The sequence below is a fragment of the Lissotriton helveticus genome, chromosome 4_1 (genome assembly GCF_964261635.1).
Source record: "Lissotriton helveticus chromosome 4_1, aLisHel1.1, whole genome shotgun sequence".
NCBI lineage: Eukaryota > Metazoa > Chordata > Amphibia > Caudata > Salamandridae > Lissotriton > Lissotriton helveticus.
In genome coordinates this window covers 413871601-413897702 of record NC_136063.1, presented here as the reverse complement: position 1 = coordinate 413897702, position 26102 = coordinate 413871601, and the positions used below count along the sequence as shown (strand labels likewise).

Here is a 26102-nt window from a genome sequence, read left to right as displayed (position 1 = left end):
GTCAGCCATATTGAAGAGTAGCTTTACACTGGCTCACCTCTGAGACCTGAAGCGGAGAAGAACGAGAGAGGAAATATCTACCAGGTGCAAATGAAGCAAGAAAGTGTTCATTATCTGGCGCCTTCAAATTAAGTTTATTTTACAGCAGTTTTTTTCTCAGAAGTATATTTTCAAAGAGTAAAGCTCCGACTGCTTCCTTTCAACTAAACATCCAGTAGAAATCTTATGCTCCATTCCCATTATTTGCTTCGAGTGCTAAGCCACTCCCTCCTCCTTGGCTTTGACATGGGTCATACAATAAGATAGATTGGTGTTAAATACACTGGTTTAACTGAATGCGGCTTGTAATTGCTGTATTAACATCTGTAATGCAGTGCTTCATTTGAGCGGGTGGTTTTCAGTGCTCAGCACTGGCACTTAATCATCAACACCACAACTTTTGAGCACCAGTTTAGGACATGTTCATTTATGGTAGGCATGGGGGGATTAAGTGATTTGCCCTGTATCGCAGGATGTTGAGCCCACACAGACTCGAACCTGGTTCCCCTGCTCCGAAGTCTGCAGTTCTGGCCATTAAATCACACCCTCTCCCCACTTTCAGGGTTAGTAGTTGGTTTTGTTTTAAGGGGCGCTAAAAGGAGAACTGGGCTGGTGCAAGCATTCTCCTGACTAGATTCACAGACTGATTAGCATCATACAAGCAGGTAAAACATTGAAAGATCAAATGCTGGAGAAGTAATATTTCTAAGTTGAGGAAGGACAAGGATTTGTTTGAGGAAGAACAATGATTTGCTTGAGGAAGGACAATCATTTGCTTGAGGAAGGACAATGATTTGTTTGTGGAAGTCCAAACCAATTTCTTCTTGGTAGAACCGATTTATGAATTGCGTTAAAAAAAAACAAAAATGAGCTGTAATGTATGCCCATGTAACCAGGGCCCCCTTGCGCGCCCCGCTCCAGGGCGCGAACTAACCTCATGTGCCCCCACCCTTCTTTCTCCACAGCCCCCGTATACTGCAACCTGGTCTGGCCCCGAGAGATACAGTTGCGACGAAGAGGACTGGCCCTTTAACTGGACCGAAGGTGTGCCGGAGGTGGAGCCGGATCCAGGGATAAAGGACGTCACAGAACAGACACAGGTGTGTTATTTCACCGGAGGAGTGGTCAGTGTGAAGGAGAGCGGAGTGGCGGGAAGCAGCGAGGACGAGCGGAGGATGAGGCGGAGAGAGGAAAGCGTGGATCGAGAGCGGACGCTGGATCAGCGAAGTGAGCATTCCGGAGGACGAGGAAGCCCCGACGACAGAACAGAGAAGACAACGGATTACCGGGACTACAGAAGCCGACCCTAAGACGAGGGAAGCCGACTGGAGAGGAGAGGAGAGGAGCAGAAGGACACGCCCGGAGGCCAACACCACGATCCGCCCAGCCGTACGCCAGGAGGGGTACGGCTCACAGAGGTGCGTGACCGCTTCCTGGGGTGGTGCAAGAGGAGAGCTAGTCATTTCACGTAGAAGGGTTGCATAATCTGTCACAACCCTGGGGTACCCTCACCTTCACTACACTCCTTAGATCGGGCTTGAGAGGGGGGGAGGGGTTTGGTAGCACTGGGTGTGTCCTCCACGGTCCCTTCCCTGTAAAGCTTGACAAACAGTAATTCGTGGTATTGATACAAGCCTCTCTTCTGTTTTACCCCCCTGTTGGTGTCGGCGAGGGTGGACAGCACGGAGCCTCCGGGAGCCAGAAGAAGGAGGAGCCCCATCCGGAGGAAAGAGGAGGGAGTCCTCCGAAAGACCCGAGGAGAGAGAAGTCGATCTCCTCGCAAAGTCCCTGTTAGAAAGACTTGTACTGATTCGTTATATGATCGAATAAATACCAGACCTACTAAAACACGACTCCTGCCTATTCCTAGCCCCGCTGCTACAGTGGTGGAGAATGCGGGCATAAGCACCGTCAGTAACCCGACGATGGAAGGAGTCGTTCAAGCCCTGGTACAAGGGCAGGAGAGGCTAGAAAGGCTGGCTGAGCAGCAACTGAGAGCCGCCAAGGCAGACCGAGAGCTGATCAAAACCGCCGTGGCCGCCAGAGCTCTGGATCCCCCGCTGTCCGCGGGACAGGTCCCCCTGAGCAGCGCGCCACACTCCATGAGTTGCGTTTCCTTACAGAAGTACCAACCCGGTGAGGATCCCGACGCCTTCCTCCTTAACTTCGAGAGGGCAGCTCGGGCTTGTGGCTGGCCCGGGGTGAAGTGGCCGTTCTTCTTGGCCCCGTTATTGGTCGGGGAAGCCCAGGCGGCATATCAGGTGGCGAACCCGAGAGGAGACACCCCGTACACAGAAATTAAAAGAATCATCTTGGACCATCTGGGCCTAGACAGAGAAGCCTACCGACTTAGGTTTCGGAGGGAAAGGGGGGTGTCCGGCGAGACACCGAAAACTCTCTTTGTAAGGCTGAAAATGGCTGCAGACAAGTGGCTTATCCCAAATGATAGCACTAAGGAAGAAATCATGGACCGCATTTATCTGGAGCAGTTCTTAGAAGCCTTACCATTCGCCACGCAGAGATGGCTAAAACAGCACCATGACCTGACAACTGCCCAGGCCGTCGAGATGGCCAACACCTTCTCCCGAGTACAACAAAGACCCCTGTTGCCCGTCGAAACCGACAAACAGAAAAATACCTTCAGAACAGAGAAAAGACCCGTGAGGATCCCAGAAACCCCGAGACCTCGGGTGTGGAAGAATGAGCCCCTTCCCCACAGTGGCCCTCAGTGTTTTGAGTGCGGTACATGGGGTCATATAGCGAGACTGTGTCCCAGGAGAAAACCGGCCGAGGAACCCATGGAGGTGGGATACTTACCTCGTACCGTCCTATATTCGGCGGAAATGGGAAACGCATACCGCGTAAGTATAAGGATTAATGGTAACCCTGTGCAAGCTCTACTCGATTCTGGCTGTCGCCAGTCAGTAGTACAGGCCCACCATGTTCATCCCCAGCAGCTCGTCCAGAAAGAGCGGGTGTATATACGTTGCGTCCATGGGGACGTGAAACCCTACCCAGTGGCCGTGATACCACTGAAACCGCAGGAAGGACCTCCATCCCAAGTCAGAGTCGGTGTATTACCCACCCTTCCCGAAGACCTAATCATAGGTACGGACAATCCTGCCTTTTTGACGATGTTCGAACGATGTCTGAACAGGAGGAAAGCGATACGGAATCATATCGCAATAAAAGAGGAGGCCGTTGCACTGGTTTCCCCAGACCCGTGGACCTTGGACCGCAGTTTCCTATTCGCCCAGACCAACGACGCGTCATTGTTCAACGCTTGGGAGACAGCACATCAGAATCAGGGGTTGGTTCCCATTAAGTACCCCCGCCTGTTCATCAAGAACGGACTGCTGTATCGACAAGGAAAGGAGGACGACCCAGAACAATTGGTGGTCCCTGTCTCCTTTAGGGAACAAGTATTGTTTTTTTTCACATTCCCACCTGGTAGCCGGCCATACCGGGGCAGAAAAAACTACACAGAACCTCCTGAAATGTTTCTACTGGCCAGGGATATATAAAGACGCTCTGACCTATTGCCAACAATGCGACATTTGCCAAAAGCGTAACATGACCCGACCACCAGCAGTGCCCTTACAGCCCCTCCCCATCATAGGGGTGCCCTTCGAACGAATAGGGATGGACATCATCGGACCCCTCCCTAAAACCAGGAAAGGACACCTATACGTCCTGGTAATGGTGGACTATGCCACTAGATTCCCGGAGGCTTTCCCACTCACCTCTACAACCACGAAGAACGTCGCGGACAAAATTTTGGAATTATTTTCACGAGTGGGATTCCCAAAAGAGATTCTAACAGACCAAGGGACCCCCTTCGTATCACGTCTTATGGGAGAGGTCTGTAAGTTGTTACATATCCACCAAATACGCACTGCGGTGTACCACCCTCAAACAGACGGCCTCGTAGAGAGGTACAATCGTACGTTGAAAACGACATTGAGGAAGATGTTGGAAGTCAACAGCACTGAGTGGGATCAGATTCTTCCGCTGGCCCTATACGTCATCCGAGGACAAAAACAGAGTAGCTTGGGGTTCTCGGCCTTCGAACTACTGTACGGCCGACAACCCCGCTCACTGCTAGACATGACCAAAGAAGCCTGGGAGCAGGAGACCCCAGAAGAGACCGCAAAAACCCTGGACTATGCACGCAACCTCCGCTCCAAACTGGGCAAATTGCGAGATCTGGCCTTCGCCAATCTCGAAAAGAATCAGCAGAAACAAAAAGACGTATACGACAAAGGAAAAAAATGGCGAAAACTGGAGAGAGGGGACTGGGCGCTAGTGTTGTTGCCCTCTTCAACTCAGAAATTTAAAGCGGAGTGGAGCGGACCGTTCCAAGTAGTGGAGACGATAGGCAACACCAGTTATCGGTTGCTGATCAACGCGAGAAAAAAACAGGTGTACCACATTAACATGTTAAAGAAATGGCTAGGAAAACCACCTACCACCATACACCTGGCAGAGGGGAAGACGGACACGGATTCCTCCACTATACCCCAACTCGTGATTAACGAGGACCTGAGAGACAAAGAAAAACAGGAATTGATGGAAGTCCTTAGGGAACAGGAGCAGGTGTTTTCCGACCTACCGGGGAAAACCACGATGGCTGAACATCGCATTGACACTACTCCAGGAAAGACCGTTAAAATACGTCCCTATCGGATCCCTGAGGCCAGAAGAATAGACATACGGCGAGAAGTGGCAGACATGTTACAACTCGGGGTAATTCGCCCGTCCCATAGCAACTGGTCCAGTCCGATTGTGCTCATTCCGAAACCAGATGGCACTAGACGATTTTGCATGGATTTTCGGGCCCTGAACGAGATATCCAAATGTGATGCCTACCCCATCCGAGAATTGACGAACTAATTGAGAAGTTGGGAGAAGCCGCCTTCATCAGCACAATCGACTTGACAAAAGGATACTGGCAGGTCCCGCTGCGTGAAGAGGACCGCCATAAAACAGCGTTTTCAACAGCAGAGGGCCATTACGAATTTACCGTGCTGCCCTTTGGGCTACACGGAGCACCCGCCACTTTTCAGAGACTGATGAACAATGTTTTACATGACCTCTCAGCGTTCACGTCAGCCTACCTAGACGACATCGTGGTGTTTAGCCCGGACTGGGATTCACATCTGGTGCACTTACGAAAAGTGTTGGAGACCCTTGAGAACGCCGGGTTACGGATTAATGCAAAAAAATCCCGACTGGCCTTTCACAAGGTGAAATACCTCGGATACGTCCTTGGGCATGGTCTCATAGAACCTCAATCAGAAAAGGTGAGGGCCATAGCCGACACCCGGTTTCCCTCCACAAAAAAAGAACTACGCGCCTTTTTGGGCCTTATTGGATATTATAGGAGGTTTATACCCCGGTTTGCGCAGGTGGCAGCACCCCTTACGGACGTTCTCCAAACAGCTGTCAAACAATCGGCATTGACATCCCCTACCCCAGCCATGTTGGACGCCTTTACCGAGCTGAAACGGAGGATCACGTCTACACCGATTCTCAACTCGCCTGACTTTTCGCGGCCCTTTGCGCTGCACGCTGATGCCTCCGATTTCGGCATTGGCGCGGTACTGTCGCAGGAGGGCGGCGACGGGATGGATCATCCCATACTTTTCATCAGCAGAAAACTGTTTCCACGGGAACTAAAATACGCCACGGTGGAGAAGGAGTGTCTGGCTATCCGATGGGCAGTCGAGAAGCTGGCCTATTACTTGGAGGGCCGCTCCTTCTCTCTCTACACGGACCATGCCCCCCTGTTGTGGATGGCTCGGAACAAGTCCTCTAATGCCAGGGTCATGCGCTGGTTCTTGGCTTTACAGCCCTATTCTTTCAGGGTGTGCCACAAAAAGGGGGTGGAGAACACGGGGGCTGACTATTTGTCCAGGAATCGGCTTCCCGATCGGAAGCGTCCAGAGGGGGAGGTGTGTAACCAGGGCCCCCTTGCGCGCCCCGCTCCAGGGCGCAAACTAACCTCATGTGCCCCCCCCCCCCTTCTTTCTCCACAGCCCCCGTATACTGCAACCTGGTCTGGCCCCGAGAGATACAGTTGCGACGAAGAGGACTGGCCCTTTAACTGGACCGAAGGTGTGCCGGAGGTGGAGCCGGATCCAGGGATAAAGGACGTCACAGAACAGACACAGGTGTGTTATTTCACCGGAGGAGTGGTCAGTGTGAAGGAGAGCGGAGTGGCGGGAAGCAGCGAGGACGAGCGGAGGATGAGGCGGAGAGAGGAAGGCGTGGATCGAGAGCGGACGCTGGATCAGCGAAGTGAGCATTCCGGAGGACGAGGAAGCCCCGACAGAACAGAGAAGACAACGGATTACCGGGACTACAGAAGCCGACCCTGAGACGAGGGAAGCCGACTGGAGAGGAGAGGAGCAGAAGGACACGCCCGGAGGCCAACACCACGATCCGCCCAGCCGTACGCCAGGAGGGGCACGGCTCACAGAGGTGCGTGACCGCTTCCTGGGGTGGTGCAAGAGGAGAGCTAGTCATTTCACGTAGAAGGGTTGCATAATCTGTCACAACCCTGGGGTACCCTCACCTTCACTACACTCCTTAGATCGGGCTTGAGAGGGGGGGGAGGGGTTTGGTAGCACTGGGTGTGTCCTCCACGGTCCCTTCCCTGTAAAGCTTGACAAACAGTAATTCGTGGTATTGATACAAGCCTCTCTTCTGTTTTACCCCCCTGTTGGTGTCGGCGAGGGTGGACAGCACGGAGCCTCCGGGAGCCAGAAGAAGGAGGAGCCCCATCCGGAGGAAAGAGGAGGGAGTCCTCCGAAAGACCCGAGGAGAGAGAAGTCGATCTCCTCGCAAAGTCCCTGTTAGAAAGACTTGTACTGATTCGTTATATGATCGAATAAATACCAGACCTACTAAAACACGACTCCTGCCTATTCCTAGCCCCGCTGCTACAGCCCACTAAGAGGTTTGTCGGGCATAGGGTCCGACGAAGAAAATCACAAAGCTTCTTTGGTGGTGGGAACAACCAGTGAGCATGTAGGGATCAGTTGCTAACCTTTCAGAGATAGGTTTGGTTTATAAGTAAAGAGAAGGGTGATTAAGAGAAGTAGGGACTTTTAGGTTTTGTTAAATGTTGCTGAATGTTGTTTGTGATTTCCACGGAGGTTAACACTATTGTCAGATGTTATTAAGTATTTTAGTGGCAGAAGTTTTTGCTTAAATGTTTTTAATATTAAGACCGATGGGTGTAATAATGCAAACAGGAACAGACCCAACAGATGATTAGGTTTGCAACAGTGTGGGAACCTCTGGGAGCCGGCAGCCCCAGGCCCAGCGTCAAGAGCGTGGGAGCCATGCCGTGGAACTCAGCTGCGATGGTGCCGCCAAGCGCCGCTGGACGGAGAGGTGACTGTGCGATCCCTGGGCGAAGGCGGCGGGAGAAGCGATGCTCTCTCCCCCACGGAGCTGAATACAACTACACAAAGACTTCGGTGCCGGCTTTCTGCCTCGGAGGGGAGCGCTGCGAGTGCCCAGATGCACAGTCGGTGCGATCCTTGCAGCTGACACCCGATCCGGCCCGGGCCAGGATTGCATCTCTGCTTTCTCCCCCCCACCCGCCTCCGTGACCCAGCAGCTGACAGCTTGGGGAGCATTGGCCGTGAATCATAGCCCTCTCCCTTCGGTTATGGAGAACTGATCACGGCAGTGGAGCTGCGCAGTGGGCGAAGGGCGGCCTACTGCATATATGGTACTGAAACAGCTATTTGGGGGCGGCAGTAGGCACAAAAACGAGTGAGACATCCAGAGCAATGTTTATAGACCAACTCCCCCGAACTCGGATTCAGACTAGAATCGGCGCTGCCTGACTTCAAAATGGCGCCTGTGGAGGACAAAATGCCTTGTGATAACTCCGGGCCATCTCAAACGGCCAGTCCCTCGCCTGGGTATCCTTACCTATACTGTGTCCCCCCTCTATTGGAATCCTGCTCTCTGTGTTCTTCTAGTTTCATGACTTTGGTGACTTTTGTGCATCCCGCCATTTTTTTTGGGGCGAAATGGTCTCCTTCTATAGCAATGACCCGGACCCGCCATTTTGTCTGACCTTTGTCCCGTTCCTTTTTCCCCTCACGACTCCTCCTGATGACCCTTGATCGTTTCTCTTTTTGCTTGACTGCTATATATATATATATATATATATATATATATATATATATATATATATATATATATATTTTTTTTTTTTATTCCAAATGCCCGAAAGCTTTCGAGAGTGCACACGACAGAGCTCCTGCCATCTGGCATTTCATTGCAGCCTGCTTGAAAGTCCCGATTATTTTTATCTTGTGCCGACGCGTTTCAAGGCTAAATGCCTCTTCTTCTTGGGCTGTTTGTCAAACGTGACATCGAGGGCTCACATAACTTTATTTCCGGCTTTATTTATTGGCGTCATGGCCCCCAGTGGGCGTTGTTCAATGCAATACCTTTTGTTGCATGTTGGGAAATATAGTCCCTTATGTGAGCAGAAGTTTATTTCCTTTAGTGGGATCGATGCACATTAATTATTAAAACAATTATTGTCCTGTAGTAGGCTTCAGAACTGAACTGCAGGCTTACTTCGCATTGGAGCGCTGTGCTGTCATGATGCAGATAAGTTCCACTTCACAGCCTCTTCTCAGTAATTGATGGTGCTTCTCTCCACGGCAGGGCAGCCGTGCAACATCATTTTTATTCCAAATGCCCGAAAGCTTTCGAGAGTGCACACGACAGAGCTCCTGCCATCTGGCATTTCATTGCAGCCTGCTTGAAAGTCCCGATTATTTTTATATGTAAATATGTATTATATAATTGTCCAAGCCTAATTGCTGTTGAAATGTAATCCTGTGTGAATTTACGATTTGTATATATAGAATTCTAACCACTAGTATATGTAGTAGACCATGGACTTATTACCATTCCTATGTGACTTTAGAGTTTTTCTGTTTGTATCTCTTCCTTGAGTGACTTTACAACTTGTACATGTGCAATTTTTTCCTGTTTGTATCTCTCATGCAACTCATGTAATCCAAAGTCCTCATGTAACGCAACTGTTTTTTTGTAAAGCGCTCTGACACTTTCGGGTAATGTTCGCGCTATATAAAGCGCATTAAATAAATACCACAAAATCCTATACACATCAAACAAAGAAATCTGTATTTGTATATCATCCCGGTGAGAACACTCAGATCATTCACCAAGTCCCTTCAAAGTGTCCCCAGGGTACGTACGGCCAGAAACGGCGACAGGGCCTTCAGTAAAACAGCACCCGAGGCCTGGAACTCCTTTCCCCTCCAGATTAGGACGGAACCCGACTACCTGAGATTCCGCAAACAGCTAAAAACATGGCTTTTTTAGATCTGCTTCTGCCATACCTGGGTTTCTGCTAGGAGTTTTCTGCAAGCGCTCTGAGACCTTCGGGTGATTTATGCGCTATACAAATGTAATAATAATAATAATAATCCCAGACCACTTGTAACTCAATGCTCAAACTGACCGTTTGCTGCAATTTACTTGATGTTCTTGTCACTTTGGAAACTTCTGGCACTTCAATTTGCTGAAAAAGAGAAAGGATAGCAAGTTAACATGCCAGACGTCTGTCAGGCACATAACACATTAGACCTTTACATATCCTGTAAGAAACATTAACCAAAATGGTACAGCACCTCGTTCTATGTGAGTAAGTTAGCAAAATCAGATACACTTCAAAGACATGAGTCAACGGAGGGAGAGAAAGCTTATGCTTCATTCCAAAGCAATTCTAATTAAACATGGGAAAGTGTGCTTTTTAATCACTTTTTGCTCAGTTTCCTGAGTGTAATAAGTTTAAGAGAAATAATTCCATCAAGTCACCTGAATTACGCATTTGCATAAAATGAAAAAGAGAAAAAGAAAAATATACGAGAGTTGTTTGAGAAATGGCCAACATTTTCTAATGACAGAGTTCATATATTCTACATATATTACAAAATAAATGCAAGGTTGGTACAGATTTTACTCTAGCTACATCTGTGACGATCATAAGCCACCAAAGCTGTGCACGATCATTATACATACTGCTCTTTACTATGGTCCTCAGAACAGGATAATTAAATAATCATTTCATTTATTTGATGCATTATAAATATAGTATTTATTTTGCGAGACCCTAGTCAAAAGGCAGCAGAGCACTGTACAGGATCAAAGACAAGCATACAGTCAAAAAGTGATGGGAGAAGTGGTTTTAATTGAGAGTGGTTAATGCATTGTGATGTAGTGTTCTTTAAAGAGGCACTCTTCACCTTTCGTAAATTGACACGTTTGGGTGGTTTTGATGGATACAGGGTTGTTCCAGATCCTGGGTGCACAGATTGAAAATGCCTGCCGCTTTGTTTTGCTTTTTAATTTTAATTTTTAGACTGCAGTCTAATGGAGTCCTGGCTGTGGCAAGAACCACCAGAAATAGTGAGCGATACTGGTCGTGATCAATTTGATACAGCCAGTTTTGAAGATGGCATGGTCTGGCAAAAAGAGCCAATGGAGTTCCATCAGGATGGGTGCTGAGATAATAATTCTTCGGGCCCTGGATAAGTCGTGCTGCAGTGTGTAGTATACCCTTTCAGGATGCCAGTCTGGAGTCTGCGCCATGGAGCAGAGCGTTACCACCATCCAAATGAGGGTATGAGGGCTTGAACAGCAGTTTAGATGTCCCTTTCTGGAAGATGCATAGTTCTAAAGACAAGTAGCCAACAAAATGTTGTGTTATGGGAGATGTGGGTTGTCTTTTATCATTGTAAGTATGGTCTTAAAAAACAACTGTATACAAACTGCTTTTGACTGCTGAAAAGTCAGAAGCAGTTGAAGGTACACAGGACAAGTAGTTTCTTTACATTTAACGTCTGTGCAAATTTGCATAAGCCATAGTACTAGTTGTCCCCTTAGAAACTGCACCAGTCAAGGTACATAAATAACCTCAATGCCTGCCGGCAAATTATTTAAACTGCTGTGGATTTGCAACTGTAGTTTTTGTACAAACCTATCTTGATCACGATGTAAAGAGCAGAACCATGGCTGGTCAATGAGTGCATTTTTAATGCACTTTTTAAAAAAACTTAAACTTGTGCCAATTATAGCCTTATAGATGGGAATCGAAGGTGTATTATTTGCTCTGAGTTCTGTTCCTTAGCTAATTTAGGCTAGCAGACTTAAGTGGATCCAATTCTCTGCACCAGAGCCAGGAGGTCCAGGCCCAATAAGTTGTTCAGCAAGCCAGAGATTCCAAATTCCAAATCAATGCAGGGCAAGGGCATTGTTTGGCATCTGCTGTGTAGCCAATCCATAATGTGATATGTCTGCATAACGAAAAGGAGGCCCAAACCCATTAAAATCGCCAGATAAATTGGACAGCAGTCCATTATTACGTGCAATGATACACTAAGTGTGAGCCAGTCCGAGTCCCATCAGGAGATGATTATTTGGCAAGGGGTGGGACGATAAGTAGACTGGCATGGAAGCAACGGGTAAGGAGGCCTAATCCCTTCACTCCACCAGGGTTTGCCCAACCCTTAATGATCTCCACCCGTGCAAACACAACATTTGAGCAGGATCTGTTTCCAAAGTTAGACACCTCACAGATGACAGGGACTTAAGCATTGTACAGGAGATGCCACCCCTGGCAGGGCCAACTGCCCCCGTAACACATTCCAGAACTCCCATCGCTTGGTGCAGATGTCACCAGGCAACAGTCTAAGCGACATCAATGCTAAGAATGCACATTGCAACGGATCTCACAGCCGAAAATGAGGCCCAGGCTCCTAAGGGGTACTCACAGCATAGCACTCAGCAGAGCTCTGCCCCTCCCCCTTGTGGTGAGGGTTTTTACTGTAGTATTTCAGGCTAGAGACCTCACTACTTCACTGCACGCAGCAGAGCTGCATGTGCATATACAACATCTTCTGGTCCGATTACTTCCATTTCAGGTTGCACAAGTCTTACGCAGGATGAGCTAGACTTGAGGATTCGGACTCAAATTGTTTGGAATTTTCCCAGCTACCAGGCTACGAGCTCTGCTCATTTTCACTATCACAGGGAACGCAACCGATAAAGACCGCAGACAGGGTATCTGCACCCTCAGTACTACATACCCAAAGATCTATCGTGCTTTGTCTCATCTGGTTACGAAGAATGCAAGTAAACACACAGAAGTTAATCTTCAACACAATAGCAGTTGGCTAGATGAGAAGCATTGCATTAAGGCAATATTTGAAAAGACAAAACACAAAGATAGCTCACAAGTGTGCTTCAAAAACACTCACCATCTCTAAATTGCTTTTAGTCTGTTTCAATAGCTCTTCCGATAAAGTCTTCTTCAAACAAGTGCTCAGGAGAAATGCCTGCAATGGTAACAGAACAGTTCAATGCTTACATTATACAACACAAGTGGCCTGAAAGTAAACTATACAATTGAATAATTCGATCAGATCAGGGACTTCAGGTCTGTAATTGAAGAGAAAGGATGAGGGAGGATGGGTGGCAAACAAGTTAAAAGGAAGGCATCTTATCTCAGCAGGTGAGTGACTGCAGCCCATTTTTTTCAATAGTCTTAAGTGCTGCGTTTAACAATTAAATTAGCTAAAAATCAACCAAACATTTATAAAGCGTGGCAAATCACCTGTGAAAGTATTGATAAGCTGGTGTTTACAGAAAAATCTGATGGGGTACACGTGAAGTTTCCAATAATTAATGTACTGTAAAGGCGTGTTTACTTAACCAGTCTTTCAGTTATTTCACTCCCAGTCAGGCCCGGATATTTTTGCATACTACAGTGCAAACTGACTAAAACTAAGCAATAAAACTGGCCTAATACGAAGACGTCTGTAACTTCTGGATCGCAAATACAGAAAAGGAGAAGGGGGAAAAGTATTAAACTCAATAAGAACAAGAATTTGCAATGCAAATCTGTCTCGCCTTTGGGACCTTCTATGTGTTTAGCTGTGCAGCACATTATCCTGGGTGCAGAAACATTTACTGTTCTTTAACATGGAGGGAAAGTAAGCACCAAACTACGTGACACACAAGATATTGGAACACATGGAGAGATATATTGCTTTTCAGATGGAAGTGGTATAGCCCAAAGCTCTATTTTTGATATAAAATCAGGGACTTCAGTGGTCATCACTGAAAATACAAGATTTAAAAAAATATATTATTGGCTACGGGTGCTCGTGGAAGACAATTTCTATGGACTGGAATCTAGAGAATGCTAATGCGATTCTGGTATTTTACTGACCTCTGCTTGTCGTTTTTCATCAAGACAGTTAGAGGCAGTTGAACAGGAAAAAAAGTCCCTAAGCGGAAGCAGACAAATCCTAGGGCTAATCTCCAGAGACCACAAAGTACATACACATATAAGTATATACTAAAGCATGTAAGTATATACAAGAGGTTTTGAATGCTCAACCTAAAAAGTAGAGTGCTTTATTTCAGTGCAAGTCAAGTTGTGTGGCTGATCTGCTGCAGACTTCGCTACGATGACTGGTTTGACAAGGAAGTGGCGCTGTATGGCTCGCCATAGGAAACAATGCTGCATTTAGGGACGAGTCCAGGATTTCTAGGGACTGGGGCAGAAAGGAAACGTACAAGGCCCCTATAATTTACATTCAATAGAATACCACAGGAATTAACATAATGAACTATTATTCCGCTGGCATCTTTTTTGAGAATTTGCAAGAACCAATTTACCTTTTGCATATTTCACTAAACCAATAAAAACAAATACCCTTAATAAAATAAGTACATATATTTTAACTTTCTATAAAAGTAGAAATACATTATATTAGTTATACTGGGTGGAAACGTTTGGCCTCAGTCTCTCCAAAAGTTATATCTTCAATTAAATCTTAACAAATTGTTTCTAGATAATTATTTATTTATTATTATTTTTTTAACCTTTTACTTTCCCAGTTTTGCATACAGGAATAGGAAAATCATGGCATTTCAAAGTGCATCACTGATGATATAAACAAAGCAAATACGACAGTTCAATTATAACCATTAACATGTCGACGCAGGGGTGTCACGGATCGCAGATGTACCAATAACAAAGGTCCTGGTTGTTACTACAACATTGATGTACAATACTACAATTCGGTGCGGCTCACCGGGACAAGGACAGGTCATATAACATGGCGGCATCATAGGCATATGCTCAAAAGAAGGGGGAAACCCAAAGGAAAGGACACAGGGGAAAAGGAAAGCAGAATATTACAGACATGCGCACCTGGAGATAAGGATCTAGCCAATCCCCGTAGGGTCAATACCATTAGTACTTTGCGAATGTTGATCAGCACAAACCCAGCTATGTATGCTCTATAAGGGCCCTAAATATCCAAAGGTCGGGAAGAACACTGGATCAGAGTGTCGTATTCTTCGCAGTTAGTATTACAAAATGCAAGACTTCTAAGCCAAGCCTCGAAGGATGGGGATTTCTTACTACCCCTCAGGAAAGCAACCTCTTTTGGCCAAAAGGAAGCCCAATGCCGCAAGTCTTCGTACCGTCTGGGGAACGTTGGATACGTAGCCCAACAGAGCGATTTCAGGGGTGGGAACCAATTGAATGGAAAGTATGTCGCCTAGAGTGGAGTGTACCAGGGACCAATACTGGTGTATTTTAGGGCATGTCCATGGGAGATGGGCAAAACAAGCGTAAGGAGCCCCACATTTCAGACAATGATGTGACCTATTCGGGTCTACCCTGTGTGAACGTGCCGGTGTGTGGTACATCCTACGGAGGAATTTAAAATGAAGAAGTTTGTGCCTACTGTTTAAGGAAACCTCCTTTGTAGCCCTACAGCACTGTTCCCATTAATCATCAGTAATAGGTTTACCCAGATCCACCTCCCACGCAGCACGCACCCTGGAGTCAACTGAGGGGATGATCTTGTTACATGGTCTATACATTTTGGAAACCAAATGTGCACTGGTAGGATGTTGTTTAAGCAACGTCAGTGGGGGGGTTGGTTCCGGCACTACTGGAAAAGAGGGGAAAGCGGCCCGAAGCATAGATAAAATACGTGTTAATACAAATGTGTCCATAAATGAGCGGTCAGAAAATCGCTCGTCTTCCAAAACAGAAAAAGCATGGCCCTCAGGAAACAGGTCTCCCTCTGTGCCAATGTGGAATTTGGACAAGACGTAGTCTCGCAGTTGGCTCTGTATATAATAGCACCACAGTAGAGACGAAGCATTCAGGCATACCCATGCGCCTCATTATGGATAAAAAGAAGGGCCACTCAAGAGAGTCAAACGCCTTTCCCGCGTCTAGAACGGTGGCAGCTGGCGTGGCGGGGTCAAACTGGTGTAGGACATTGAACAGGGTCCTCAAATTCAAAGAGGTGGACCGATGAGGCACGAACCCCGCCGGTGAGATGATGCATTCCATTAATAGGGACAACCGGATCACTATTACCTTGGCAAGGATTTTGTAATCGGTGTTCAATAGAGACAGCGGTCTATAGGAGCCACACATTTTTGGGTCTTTATCCGGTTTGGGGAGAAGAATATTGACCGCTTCTCTAAATGTTGGAGGAAGACGGCCCACCTCCAGGGCTTCAGCATACACCTCTATGAGACGCGGGACCAAAATATCCTTATAAGTTTTATAAAAGTCAGCCAAAAAGCCATCCAGGCCGGCAGCAGAGGAGCTTCGCAATGCATCAATGGCCTCAACTATACGGTCTTTGGAGATGGGAACTGACAGAAATTCCTGCATATGTTTTTCTAAATAGACCATAGCGATCCCAGCCAGGTAAGTACCCTGACCCCTTAGATCAAAAGTAATTCTGGACATATACAGTGTCTTGTAATATGAAAGAAAGGAGTCGCAGATATCCGGGGTACAGTAAAGCAGAGATTCATTTGGGCCGGAGAGTTCAGTGATATAAGAGGAGACTCGTGGGGGGGCGAAGAGTTTGAGCCAAAACTCTGCCCGGACGTTCGCCTTCACCATAGCGACGGGCAGTGATCTGCTTGGTGAGGAATAGTAGTTCACGGTCCGCTGTTTCCCTAAAGTCAAGCATCAGTACGAGACTGTCCAGGGCAGACAGATCAGTTTCAATCCGATTCAATGTGACGCGCAAGCCTCAAAGCACTCCCACATGTTTGGCGATGCAGAACCCTCTGATGTATGCCTTGAATCCCTCCCATAGGACCACCCAGGTGTCCACCGAGCCTGTGTTGATGTCAAAATACTCCTCTATGGATTGCCGGATCTCATCAGTAAAAACCGGATCTAAAACGGCACTGCCCTGAAAACGCCACTGCCGTTCATACCCCCCAGGCCTGGGAACATGGAGTGCAAGTACGACCGGTGAATGGTCTGACAGAGTGCGAGGGAGAGTAAGCAGTCCGCTAATCCATCCCACCACCCCCGGGGAGACTAACCATTAATCTATTCTGGTCCAAGTGTTGTGAAACCCCGAATAGTGTGTGAATTCCGGGAGTTGTGATGCAGTTTTTCCTCAACGTCAACCAGGGAGAAATGAAGACATATGTCGCGAAGGGCCTGACGGGAGCGGGGCTAGAGAGCAGGGGAGGTGGACGTACTGTCCCTGGCTGGATTGAGCAGTAGATTAAAGTCGCCCCCAAGAATCAGCAATCCTGGATCCAGCGTGAGGAGGCGCATCTGTAGGTCATGGAAGAAAGCAGGAGAATCTGTATTCGGACCATAAACCCCAACAAACAAGGTCTTATGTCCCATCAGGGCACCAGTCACCACTAAAATACGACCTTCAGCATCTGTCCAAGTTTTGTGCCATGCAAAGGGAACGCATGCGTCTGTGGATCAATATAGCAACTCCTCTCGAATATCGGCTATAATTAGAGAAATATCTGTGGGAGCCCCAGCTCTTGGCAACGTATGAGGAATCTGAGTCAGAGAGGTGTGTCTCCTGCATATACACGATATCAATGTTGTGTTGAGCAATGTAGTTGAGGACCTGTCGCTTTTTCTTGTTGTTGTTAAGGCTCCTAACGTTCCAAGACATCAGGGAGAGCCCGGAAGGACCTGGTGACCTATCTTAACCATGAGGCATCTGAAGCGGTCAGAACAAAATTAAGTTGTGATGCACATACGTCCAATGCCACAAAGAACTAAACCAAGCAATGATTCTATTGAAAAAAACGAAAGGGAACAAACGTCCCACCCCCCACCCAACCTCCTGCAAATCCCCAGGAGGCCAACCCCAATTCCCTGAATCAAACATGAGTGCAGTGTACACATAGCAAAAATACTAGAAGAAGAGCAAATACTACACAAAAATAACATACCGATCCGAACCTTATTGGTATACACCATGGGGCTCGGCGACGCCACGCCGATCAGGCACTAATCAAGAACATGCTATCAAGCAAGTAGGAAATATTTAAAAAAAACAACAAAAAAAAAGCATAAAGTAAAAGTACAGCAAGACATCATGAGAAATGTAATAATCAGTTAACCAGTTGTAGGCTCAGGAACAAGATCAACGCTGGCCTGCGATCCCTCCCGAGAAGGGGAGGTCGCTCTAGGTGCGGCAGCAGCCCCGAGTTGTTTTTCCTATATAGCCCTGGCAAAACGTTTGCGCCTCTGAGGGGGTATCAAAGATGCGAGTCCTGCCATTCACTTCAACCCTCAATCTTGCAGGATAAAGCATGCCGTACTTGAGGCCGAGATTTTTCAAGGTAGCTTTTACCCCATTGAATTTACGCCTTGCCTCTTGGACCATGATGGTAAAGTCCGGGAAAAAGGCCAGTTTGCTCCTCTGCCACTGGACGTCACCCATGTCCCTGACCGAACGGAGAGCAGCATCCCTGTCGCGGAAGTTCATGAGCCTAGCAATGATCGGACATGGGGGAAGAGCTGGCCGGGGCGAGGCCCCAGCGACCTGTGAGCCCGCTCAACCACAAAGCCTTGAGTAAACGTTTCCCTGCCGAACAGTTCAGTGAGCAAATTCTCCACAAAATCGTCCTTACGCCCAGCGGCAGTCGATTCCGCAGCTGCAACGATGCGAATGTTGTTTCGCCGGCGCCAGGATACTCCTGAGTAGTTGCGCGCGTTACAAATCATATATAACATATAACATACTCTTGCCTCCACCACATCCAGCCTCCGATCATGCGCCTGCACCTTAGACCCCATCTCCGCCAGTTTCCTGTCGAGGTCATCAAAGCGGCCATCCAGCGATTTGAAACCGGCCCTCATTTCATTCAGCATGGCAGTGGAAAGAGAGGTAGGGCTCTCCATGTCGTTCAAGGCTGCGGCCCCCCTAGATGTTGTTGGGGGGGGGGCCTTCCGAGACAGGACCGGGAGGCTTGTCAAAGGTCAACTTGCGTTGTCCGGGATCCTTCTTCACCATTTTGCTCAGAGGGGAGGGCAGTACGTTGTAGGGTGGACAAAGGTGCGCTCAAGAGGGGGCCCAGGGGCAGAGTGTGGCAGACTCCGTGACAGGGGCCGGACTCAGCAAACTGCAAGGCTACAGGACTCGACCCAGACAGGTGTATTGCTGGTTGCTGCTGAAAACCGACAGGTCTGGGCCTAGAAGGGACCGCCCTCGTGAAACAACCGGCCCACCAGCAGGGGCCCCGGACCAGAGCGGGGGGAGGCGCTGAATGATGGCGCAGTGAGGCCTCCGCAGAAGCCCCCAGGCGGGCCAATAATCAAAAGCAGCCCAGGGCAGTTAAGGCCAATCTCAGTCCTCAGAGTGTGGCGGGGTTGACGGGGATCAATAAGTCTTGGTAGGCAGAGCTCCGGGGGGCCGCCGGCCGATGACAGAGGCCGCAGGCATCCAGGGTGGGCGAAAGGTTCCAGAACCCCCACTTCCAAAAAAGGGGCAGAAGCATCAACAAATAAACGCCCCCACGAGGTGACACAAACAGGCAGCACTCCCCCACAGGGCCGGCAGACAAGCACAGGAGGGGGCCCGGGGGTGGAGGGGAGATTGCGCGCCCGGCAGAGCCCGGCGCCACCACCGCCATTGGGGGGCCTCCACGCTAGCCCGCCTCGCGCCGCAGCCCAAAATCGAGGCCCCGGCGCGGGAGCACACACCAGGCCCTAAAAAGACCCGCGTGCGCTCCCCAATGCCAGGATCGAATCGCGGACCGCAGCGGGAGGGGGGGTGGGGGAAGAGCCCAGAAGCGCTGCGGTTAAGGAGAGCCAAATGGTGCCAGCCCCACACCAAAGCCTCACTCACCCCTCCGTGGAGCTGCTGAGTCCACACAGGGGAGAGGCCGCAAGGCTGCTCCCGCCGTCAGCGCAGAGTCCGCCCACGCCGGCCCAGCGCTCCACCGTCCATAATCCCCGGAGCCCCCCGGCCACACATTGGTAGGCAGAGGCTGTCAGGAGGTGTCCACTGTGAGCAGGATAGCCCTACATTGTGGAAAATGGATGGTTTGAAGGGCCGACCGGCGGAGTTTCAAGCCGAGGCGGCCATTTCGTTTGCCTCCTTGGCCACGCCCCCAATTGTTCTAGATTGGTGCATTACTATGTCTGCACTTAGTATTTGAAAAGCGCAAACCTAGCCAATAGGCAGCAGTGCTGTACCGGGTCAGGGCTTAAGATAAAGTTGAAGTGTGATCGGAAGGAAGCTGGCTTGTGGACTGCTACTGTTCCACAATGTAATGTTTTTTAAGAGATTAACTAGATTGGGGCAATCTGGATGGATATGGGGATACTGGTCATGATGCTTGGTGCATAGAAAGGGGGAAGGCCTTTTGCCCTTGTTTTTTATCTACCATTTCAAGGGAATCCTGCTGAGGGTGTGCCAAGATCCACTGGAGTAGCTTGCCATCCAAGTAGGCAGGGGTGCCAGACATGATGGCCTATTAGATGACAAATGCCTTTGAAGGTGGTGCGTGCTGGCAAGGGGAGCCCGTGAAAGTCCATCAGAGTGGGGTTTTGTGGTCATATTCCTCTAGACCCGAATGCGGTGTGCCACAGCCTGCTGGAATCCCTTAAGGGGGAACCAGCGTGCATCAAAATTACAATATCGTTTTCCAGATAACTGGTTGGACTGTGTTAGGAAGAGAAGCTCTGCAGGACTTCTACCTGCGACCAGGAGGGAGGGGTAAGGTCGGCTAGTCTCTCAGATAGGTGAGGGGATATCACCCAAGGAAATTTAAGAACACCTACCCTGGAGAACTAGTGCCTGCCTGCTTGCCAAGACCAGGATAGAGAGGAGAGCGCTGGAGGCAGAGAGGATCAGTGGGGGATCCTGGCAAGGGGATCCCTGTAGCGAGGTGTGAGGAGATGGCTGCTGCCCCGATCAGATCATCGCCTGTGTGCAGGTTGATTTCAGTGACAGCGTATGCCAGAAGGGGCAGCCGTGAAGCAGGTGTGGTTGGCACAGACACCACTGCCATACTGATCGGGCCATAGCCTTTGTGCAGAGTTAAGTTGGCAATCCTGTATGTCATAGGCACCACTGTGAAGATTACTGGTGTAACAATAGGGCCGTACGCCCATTAGTGGAGTAAAGTCAGTGACCCTGCATGCCAGAGGGGGTTGCAGTAAAGAAGTAGCAGTGCCAATTGTGCCCTCGCCTGTGTACAGAGCAAGGGTGGTGACCCCGTATGCCAGAGGAGGCCACCAGAAAGGACAAGTACTGTTGCCTGGTTCAAGCTGTTGTCGAGAGGAAAAGCCACTGTGGTGATGCGTGAGGGCCAGAGCCCCTGACAGAGGATCAGAACTGTATAAGAAAAGAACCCACACCCCCCCGCCCCCAACCAGCACCACCACAACCCCACCTGTGGGAAGATTTAGAGGAACTTACTGATGCACTGGAGGAAGCTCCAGAGGAACTTACAGTCTCACTAGAGGAAGCACCATGATCGCAAAGCTGCTACCCCTACCGAGCCTCGAGTGCTTTTCACCAACAGCAGTTACTGTAGTTCTTCGCAGCCCACAAGCAAAGTGCTTCCATAAACTCCAGTCACGCAATCCCTGAAGGAGCAGGTAAGACTGATCGGAAGGTCCAGGGAGAACTTATTTTACCACATAGGCTTTGGGTGTTGAAACACTTTTGACTTTTAAAAAGATTCAGAGTGACTCCTGAGACTGGCTACTAGTGGGGCTTAACCTCAATGTCAACTATAATGAATGAGGAATAACCACTACTGCTAGCGAGAGGGGAGTGGGACTCAGGGACCTGCATGTTAAAACACTAGAGCCCTGACCTTAGGGGACTGGGTGTATTGTTTGTGGATGCTGTATTTTACTTTACATTTGTATATAAATACTCCTTTTATCAAACATTTGACTGGACAATCATTTATTGCTGCTATTGAACGTATTTTGAGTTGCGAGCCGGTGGACTGCTTGACCCGCACTATCACGGAGTCAAGGGCTGAAGCGCCACTTGTCCTGGTTGCTCAGGACCCGTAGTATGGCCTTGGGACATAAGGAGTAATAGGCATCAGCCCCCATGGTTGCGCCCAGTAGCTCCTGCTTGTCCTGTGTCCCTCTGAAATGGTTTCCGACAAGATCCATGACTGATTTGCATAAGGCTGACCTCTAACAGCAGTTTTACAGTGAATAAAGTAGAGACGTGAACTCCACCCAAGTAATGACCAATGTCAAGGTTACATCAAGCATTCCTCCCATCACATTTTGGTTTTCTCAACATAGCAAGGAAGCAAACAGAACTCATTGGAATTTAACCAGACGTAACAAAAAATTCTTGGCTCACCAACAAAGTAAAATCTCTCAAATTGGGCAGATTTAGAAGAGTATAAAGACAACGGTGTAGAGACTATGATATAAATAAAAGTTTATAACAGATCAACTTACATGCCATCTATAAATGTTAAATCTGTCAAGTCAAGAAAAGCTACTTGTGTCATTGTATCGCTCAAACTACAATCTCTTTCAGATTGCTCAGCTACCTTCGAACACTCCAAACAACCACGTGATAATCGTGCTGAATTTGTCTTCAACAAGATTAAACTAAAACGGGAGAACATAAAGGCAGAAAAAAAATCCTACACCGGATAACCTTTCTATGACAACGTACAAACTAGGATTATTTCAAACTCTTACACATTGATATTGATGCCACTGTTAAACTACTGTCCCGACCAGCTTATGAACAGCAACAGTTATTTAGGACAAGGTATTTTCCACACTATGAAAAAATGGCACTGTGAAATCAGTTTTAAAATAACTGAATTTTGGTTGACAAGCTCAACATGTTTTAGCCATTTTCACTTCTACCATTCCTTAACAAATGTTTGCTGGAGCAGTTTTAAAACCAGTTTTTCCAATCTGTTTAAGACAATCATTAGTATAACTTATTCCAAGCTAGATTCTGGGTAGGAAACAGTACAGAACTGGTGATCCTATTGGTTTTGGATGATCTTCGATACCCGTTTGATAATGGGGTTGTTGGGGCACTGGTACCTTTAGACCGGTCAACGACCTTCAATATCATAAATCATTCCCTCCTGAACGAATTCTAGATGAAGTGGACTAAGCTAAGCGATCAAACAGATTATATTATTTCAGACCGTGAGAAGATCACCAAGTTACCACCTTTTCACTCCACACCTAAGTAATTGAATTGTGGAGTCCCGCAGAAATCACTTCTGTTCCCACTGATATTCATTCCACTCTCCTGGAACACGTAGTGGTCAGTTTCTATATGTATGTGGATGGCACTCAAGCCATATTTCGACTGTCTAATCCAACTACAAATCTGAAGCTTGCTCAATAGGGAAAGACTGACCAACTACGTTACTTTATCATGTTAGCGAACACCTTCACAATTTTCTCAAAATAAATCCAACCAAAACTGGGGTGCTCAAATTACCAAAGCATCTTTTTCCTGGCTCACAGCCTGCTGGCCTGATTTTATGCAACCTTGCTCCTAGAGCTCAACCTAAGGACATATTCAATCTGGGCATCATTCTCAACAGCAATCTATCTTTCAAAACAGAAGTGACAAAAGTGTTGGGTACGTGCTTTGACCAACTCATGATCTTAAACTATTATATATACACACACACACACACACACACACACACACACACACACACATATATATATATACACACAATGATTATTCCTATGTTCTAATTAAGGCAATCCATACAGAATGTATCATATTATAAACAAAATCATGAATTTGAATGATTTAAAATGTTTCAAGATGGCGATTACAATGAACTGTGTCAATGTCACCACTCCTTTGGTTGTTTTTACGTTTTACACCATGTGACACAATATAAGCTGAAAGGAGTAGTTTCTGTCCTGTAACTCCAGTTCTGTAGTGGGGGTATCTCTGTTATAGTCATAATCTAGTGAAAAGTCCCGCCCATGTGCGTGGACCCCGGAGCAATCAAAAATAATCTCTTAAGGTGTCGAAAAATGCAGAACTGCACAGACACTTGAGAGAATTAAAGACAGATAATGCAGCCTATGTCCACAGGCTACACTGTCCAGTACTTCAACTAGAAATTCCACCAAAAATCCACAAACAGCAAAGCCTGTCCAGATTTTCCCTTGCTTTAACAGCAAAAACCCCTCTGGAATGATAGAGAGGAAGACATGGACAGACAAGCCCCATAGGCTGCCATTATGTGGCTCAGAACAGGATACTGTGCCTTTAAGAGAACTTTCCAGAACTTCACAGTATCCCAGAATGCACTGCAGGTCCCTTTTACTTTCAGTTCTTTTTGAAGGCGTAACACGCCAGACCTGTAGCATTCCTTACATGAATATCTCTCTCCACCGGGGAGGAGGGCGGGCGCTTATGACTATAACAAGTTCAAGTTCAAGTTCGAGCATTTGTATAGCGCACTACTCACCCAGAGGGTCTCAAGGCGCTTGGGGAGGGGATCATTATTTGTCGAATAGCCATGTTTTAAGTTCTTTTCTGAAGGAGATGTGGTTTTGAGTAAGGCGGAGGTGAGTGGGGAGTGAGTTCCAGGTCTTGGCAGCAAGGAATGAGAATGATCTGCCACCCATGGTGGATCTTCGGATGCGCGGGACTGCGGCGAGGGCTTGATTGGACGATCTTAGTTGGCGGGTGGGTTTGTAGAATGACAGTCGAGTGTTGAGGCATTCGGGTCCTAGATTGTAGAGGGATTTGTGTGCATGGGTGAGAAGGCGGAAAGTAATTCTTTTGTTGACGGGAAGCCAGTGGAGGTCTTTTAAGTGTCCGGAGATGTGATCTTGGCGAGGGACGTCTAATATGAGTCTTGCTGATGCGTTTTGGATGCGTTGGAGTTTTTTCTGTAATTTTGCTGTGATTCCGGCGTAGAGGGTGTTTCCATAATCCAGTCGACTCGTGACCAGTGCGTGGGTGACAGTCTTTCTTGTCTCGAGGGGGATCCAGCGGAAGATCTTTTTGAGAATGCGAAGTACGTTGAAGCAGGAGGATGAGACTGCGTTGATTTGTCTGGACATCGAGAGAGAGGAGTCTAGGATGAAGCCGAGGTTACGTGCATGGTCTGTGGGAGTGGCTGCTGAGCCCAGTGCGGAGGGCCACCAAGAGTCGTCCCAGGCAGAGGGGGAAGATCCTAGGATGAGCACCTCAGTTTTGTCTGAGTTGAGTTTTAGGCGGCTATGTTTCATCCATTCGGCTACTTCTTTCATGCCTTTGTGAAGATTGGTTTTGGCTGTTTTGTAGTCTTTGGTGAGGGACAGGATTAACTGGGTGTCGTCGGCGTAAGATATGATGTTGAGGTTGTGTTGACGCGCGATGGAGGCGAGAGGACTCATGTAAACGTTGAAGAGGGTGGGACTGAGTGAAGATCCTTGTGGTACGCCACAGATGACTTCAGTGGCCTCTGAGTTGAATGGGGGAAGTCGAACTCTGAGTTCTTCCAGTGAGGAATGAGATGATCCAGTCCAGGGCTTTTCCTTGTATGCCGATGTTGCTGAGACGTTGTATAAGGGTGCTGTGGCAGACTGTGTCGAAAGCGGCGGAGAGGTCGAGTAGAATGAGGGCCACAGTTTCTCCGTTGTCAAGTAGTGTTCGGATGTCGTCAGTCGCTGCGATGAGGGCGGTTTCGGTGCTGTGTTTGGCTCGAAACCCAGATTGAGATGGATCGAGGGAGTTGTTGGATTCAAGGAATGCGGCGAGTTGGCTATTGACGGCTTTCTCAATTACTTTGGCCGGGAATGGGAGGAGGGATATGGGTCGGTAGTTTTTGAGTTCCGAAGGGTCTGCTGTGGGTTTCTTCAGGAGGGCGCTGAGTTCGGCGTGTTTCCAGCTATCTGGAAAGGTGGCAGAGTTGAACGAGCAGTTAATGACGTCACGGAGATGGGGTGCGATGATGGAGTCAGCTTTGTTGAAGATGTAGTGGGGGCAGGGGTCGGTTGGCAAGCCAGAATGGACTGAGTTCATAAGGCGGGTGGTATCTTCAGTGGTGAGTGGGTTCCAATTGCTAAGGATGTTAGTTGGCGTATTAGGATCTGAGGGGGTTGGGGAGGGCTGATCGCTGGGGGTGTTCTCGAAGCTGTTGTGGATGTCGGCTATTTTGTTGTGGAAGGAGGAGGATAGCGCATCGCAGAGGTCTTGGGAGGGAGTGATGTCGTTAGATGCTGCGGTGGGATTGGTGAATTCTTTGACGATGTTGAAGAGTTCCTTGCTGTTGTGAGAGTTGTTATCGAGACGATCCTTGAATGCTGATTTTTTGGCGGCTCGAATCAGTTGGTGGTGTTTGCAGGTGGCTGCCTTGAGGGTGGCCATGTTGCCGGTGGTAGGGTTTTTTTCTCCATGTTTTCTCCAGGGTGCGGCATAGCTTCTTGGATTTTTTAAGGTCATCGTTGAACCAGAGAGCCTTTTTGTTGGCTGATTTGATCTGGTGCTTTTTCAGGGGTGCTAATTCGTCCGCGCTGAGGGTGATCCATTGCTTGAGATTGGTGGCCGCTTGGTTTGGGTCCAGTGAGAGGGTGGGAGGGTTTTGGTTGAGTGATGTGAGGAGTTGGTCGGAGGTGATTTTGTTCCAGTTTCTTCGAGGGATAGGTTGTGGGCGGTTGTGGTTCAGGGTGGTTTTGTAGCTGAAGTGAACACAGCTGT

General features: G+C 48.2%; 1 protein-coding gene across 2 annotated transcripts in view; it reads right to left on the bottom strand.

Annotated features, from left to right (window-relative positions):
- SNX31 (sorting nexin 31) overlaps nt 1-26102 on the bottom strand; it is a 232628-nt gene that overhangs the window by 36015 nt on the left and 170511 nt on the right. For both annotated transcript variants that reach the window (XM_078685580.1, XM_078685581.1), the window contains exons 12-13: nt 12363-12440; nt 9566-9625 (exon numbers count right to left, since the gene is read on the bottom strand). In XM_078685580.1, coding sequence (XP_078541706.1) covers nt 9566-9625; nt 12363-12440 — 138 coding nt within the window. The remainder of the gene's footprint in view (nt 1-9565; nt 9626-12362; nt 12441-26102) is intronic.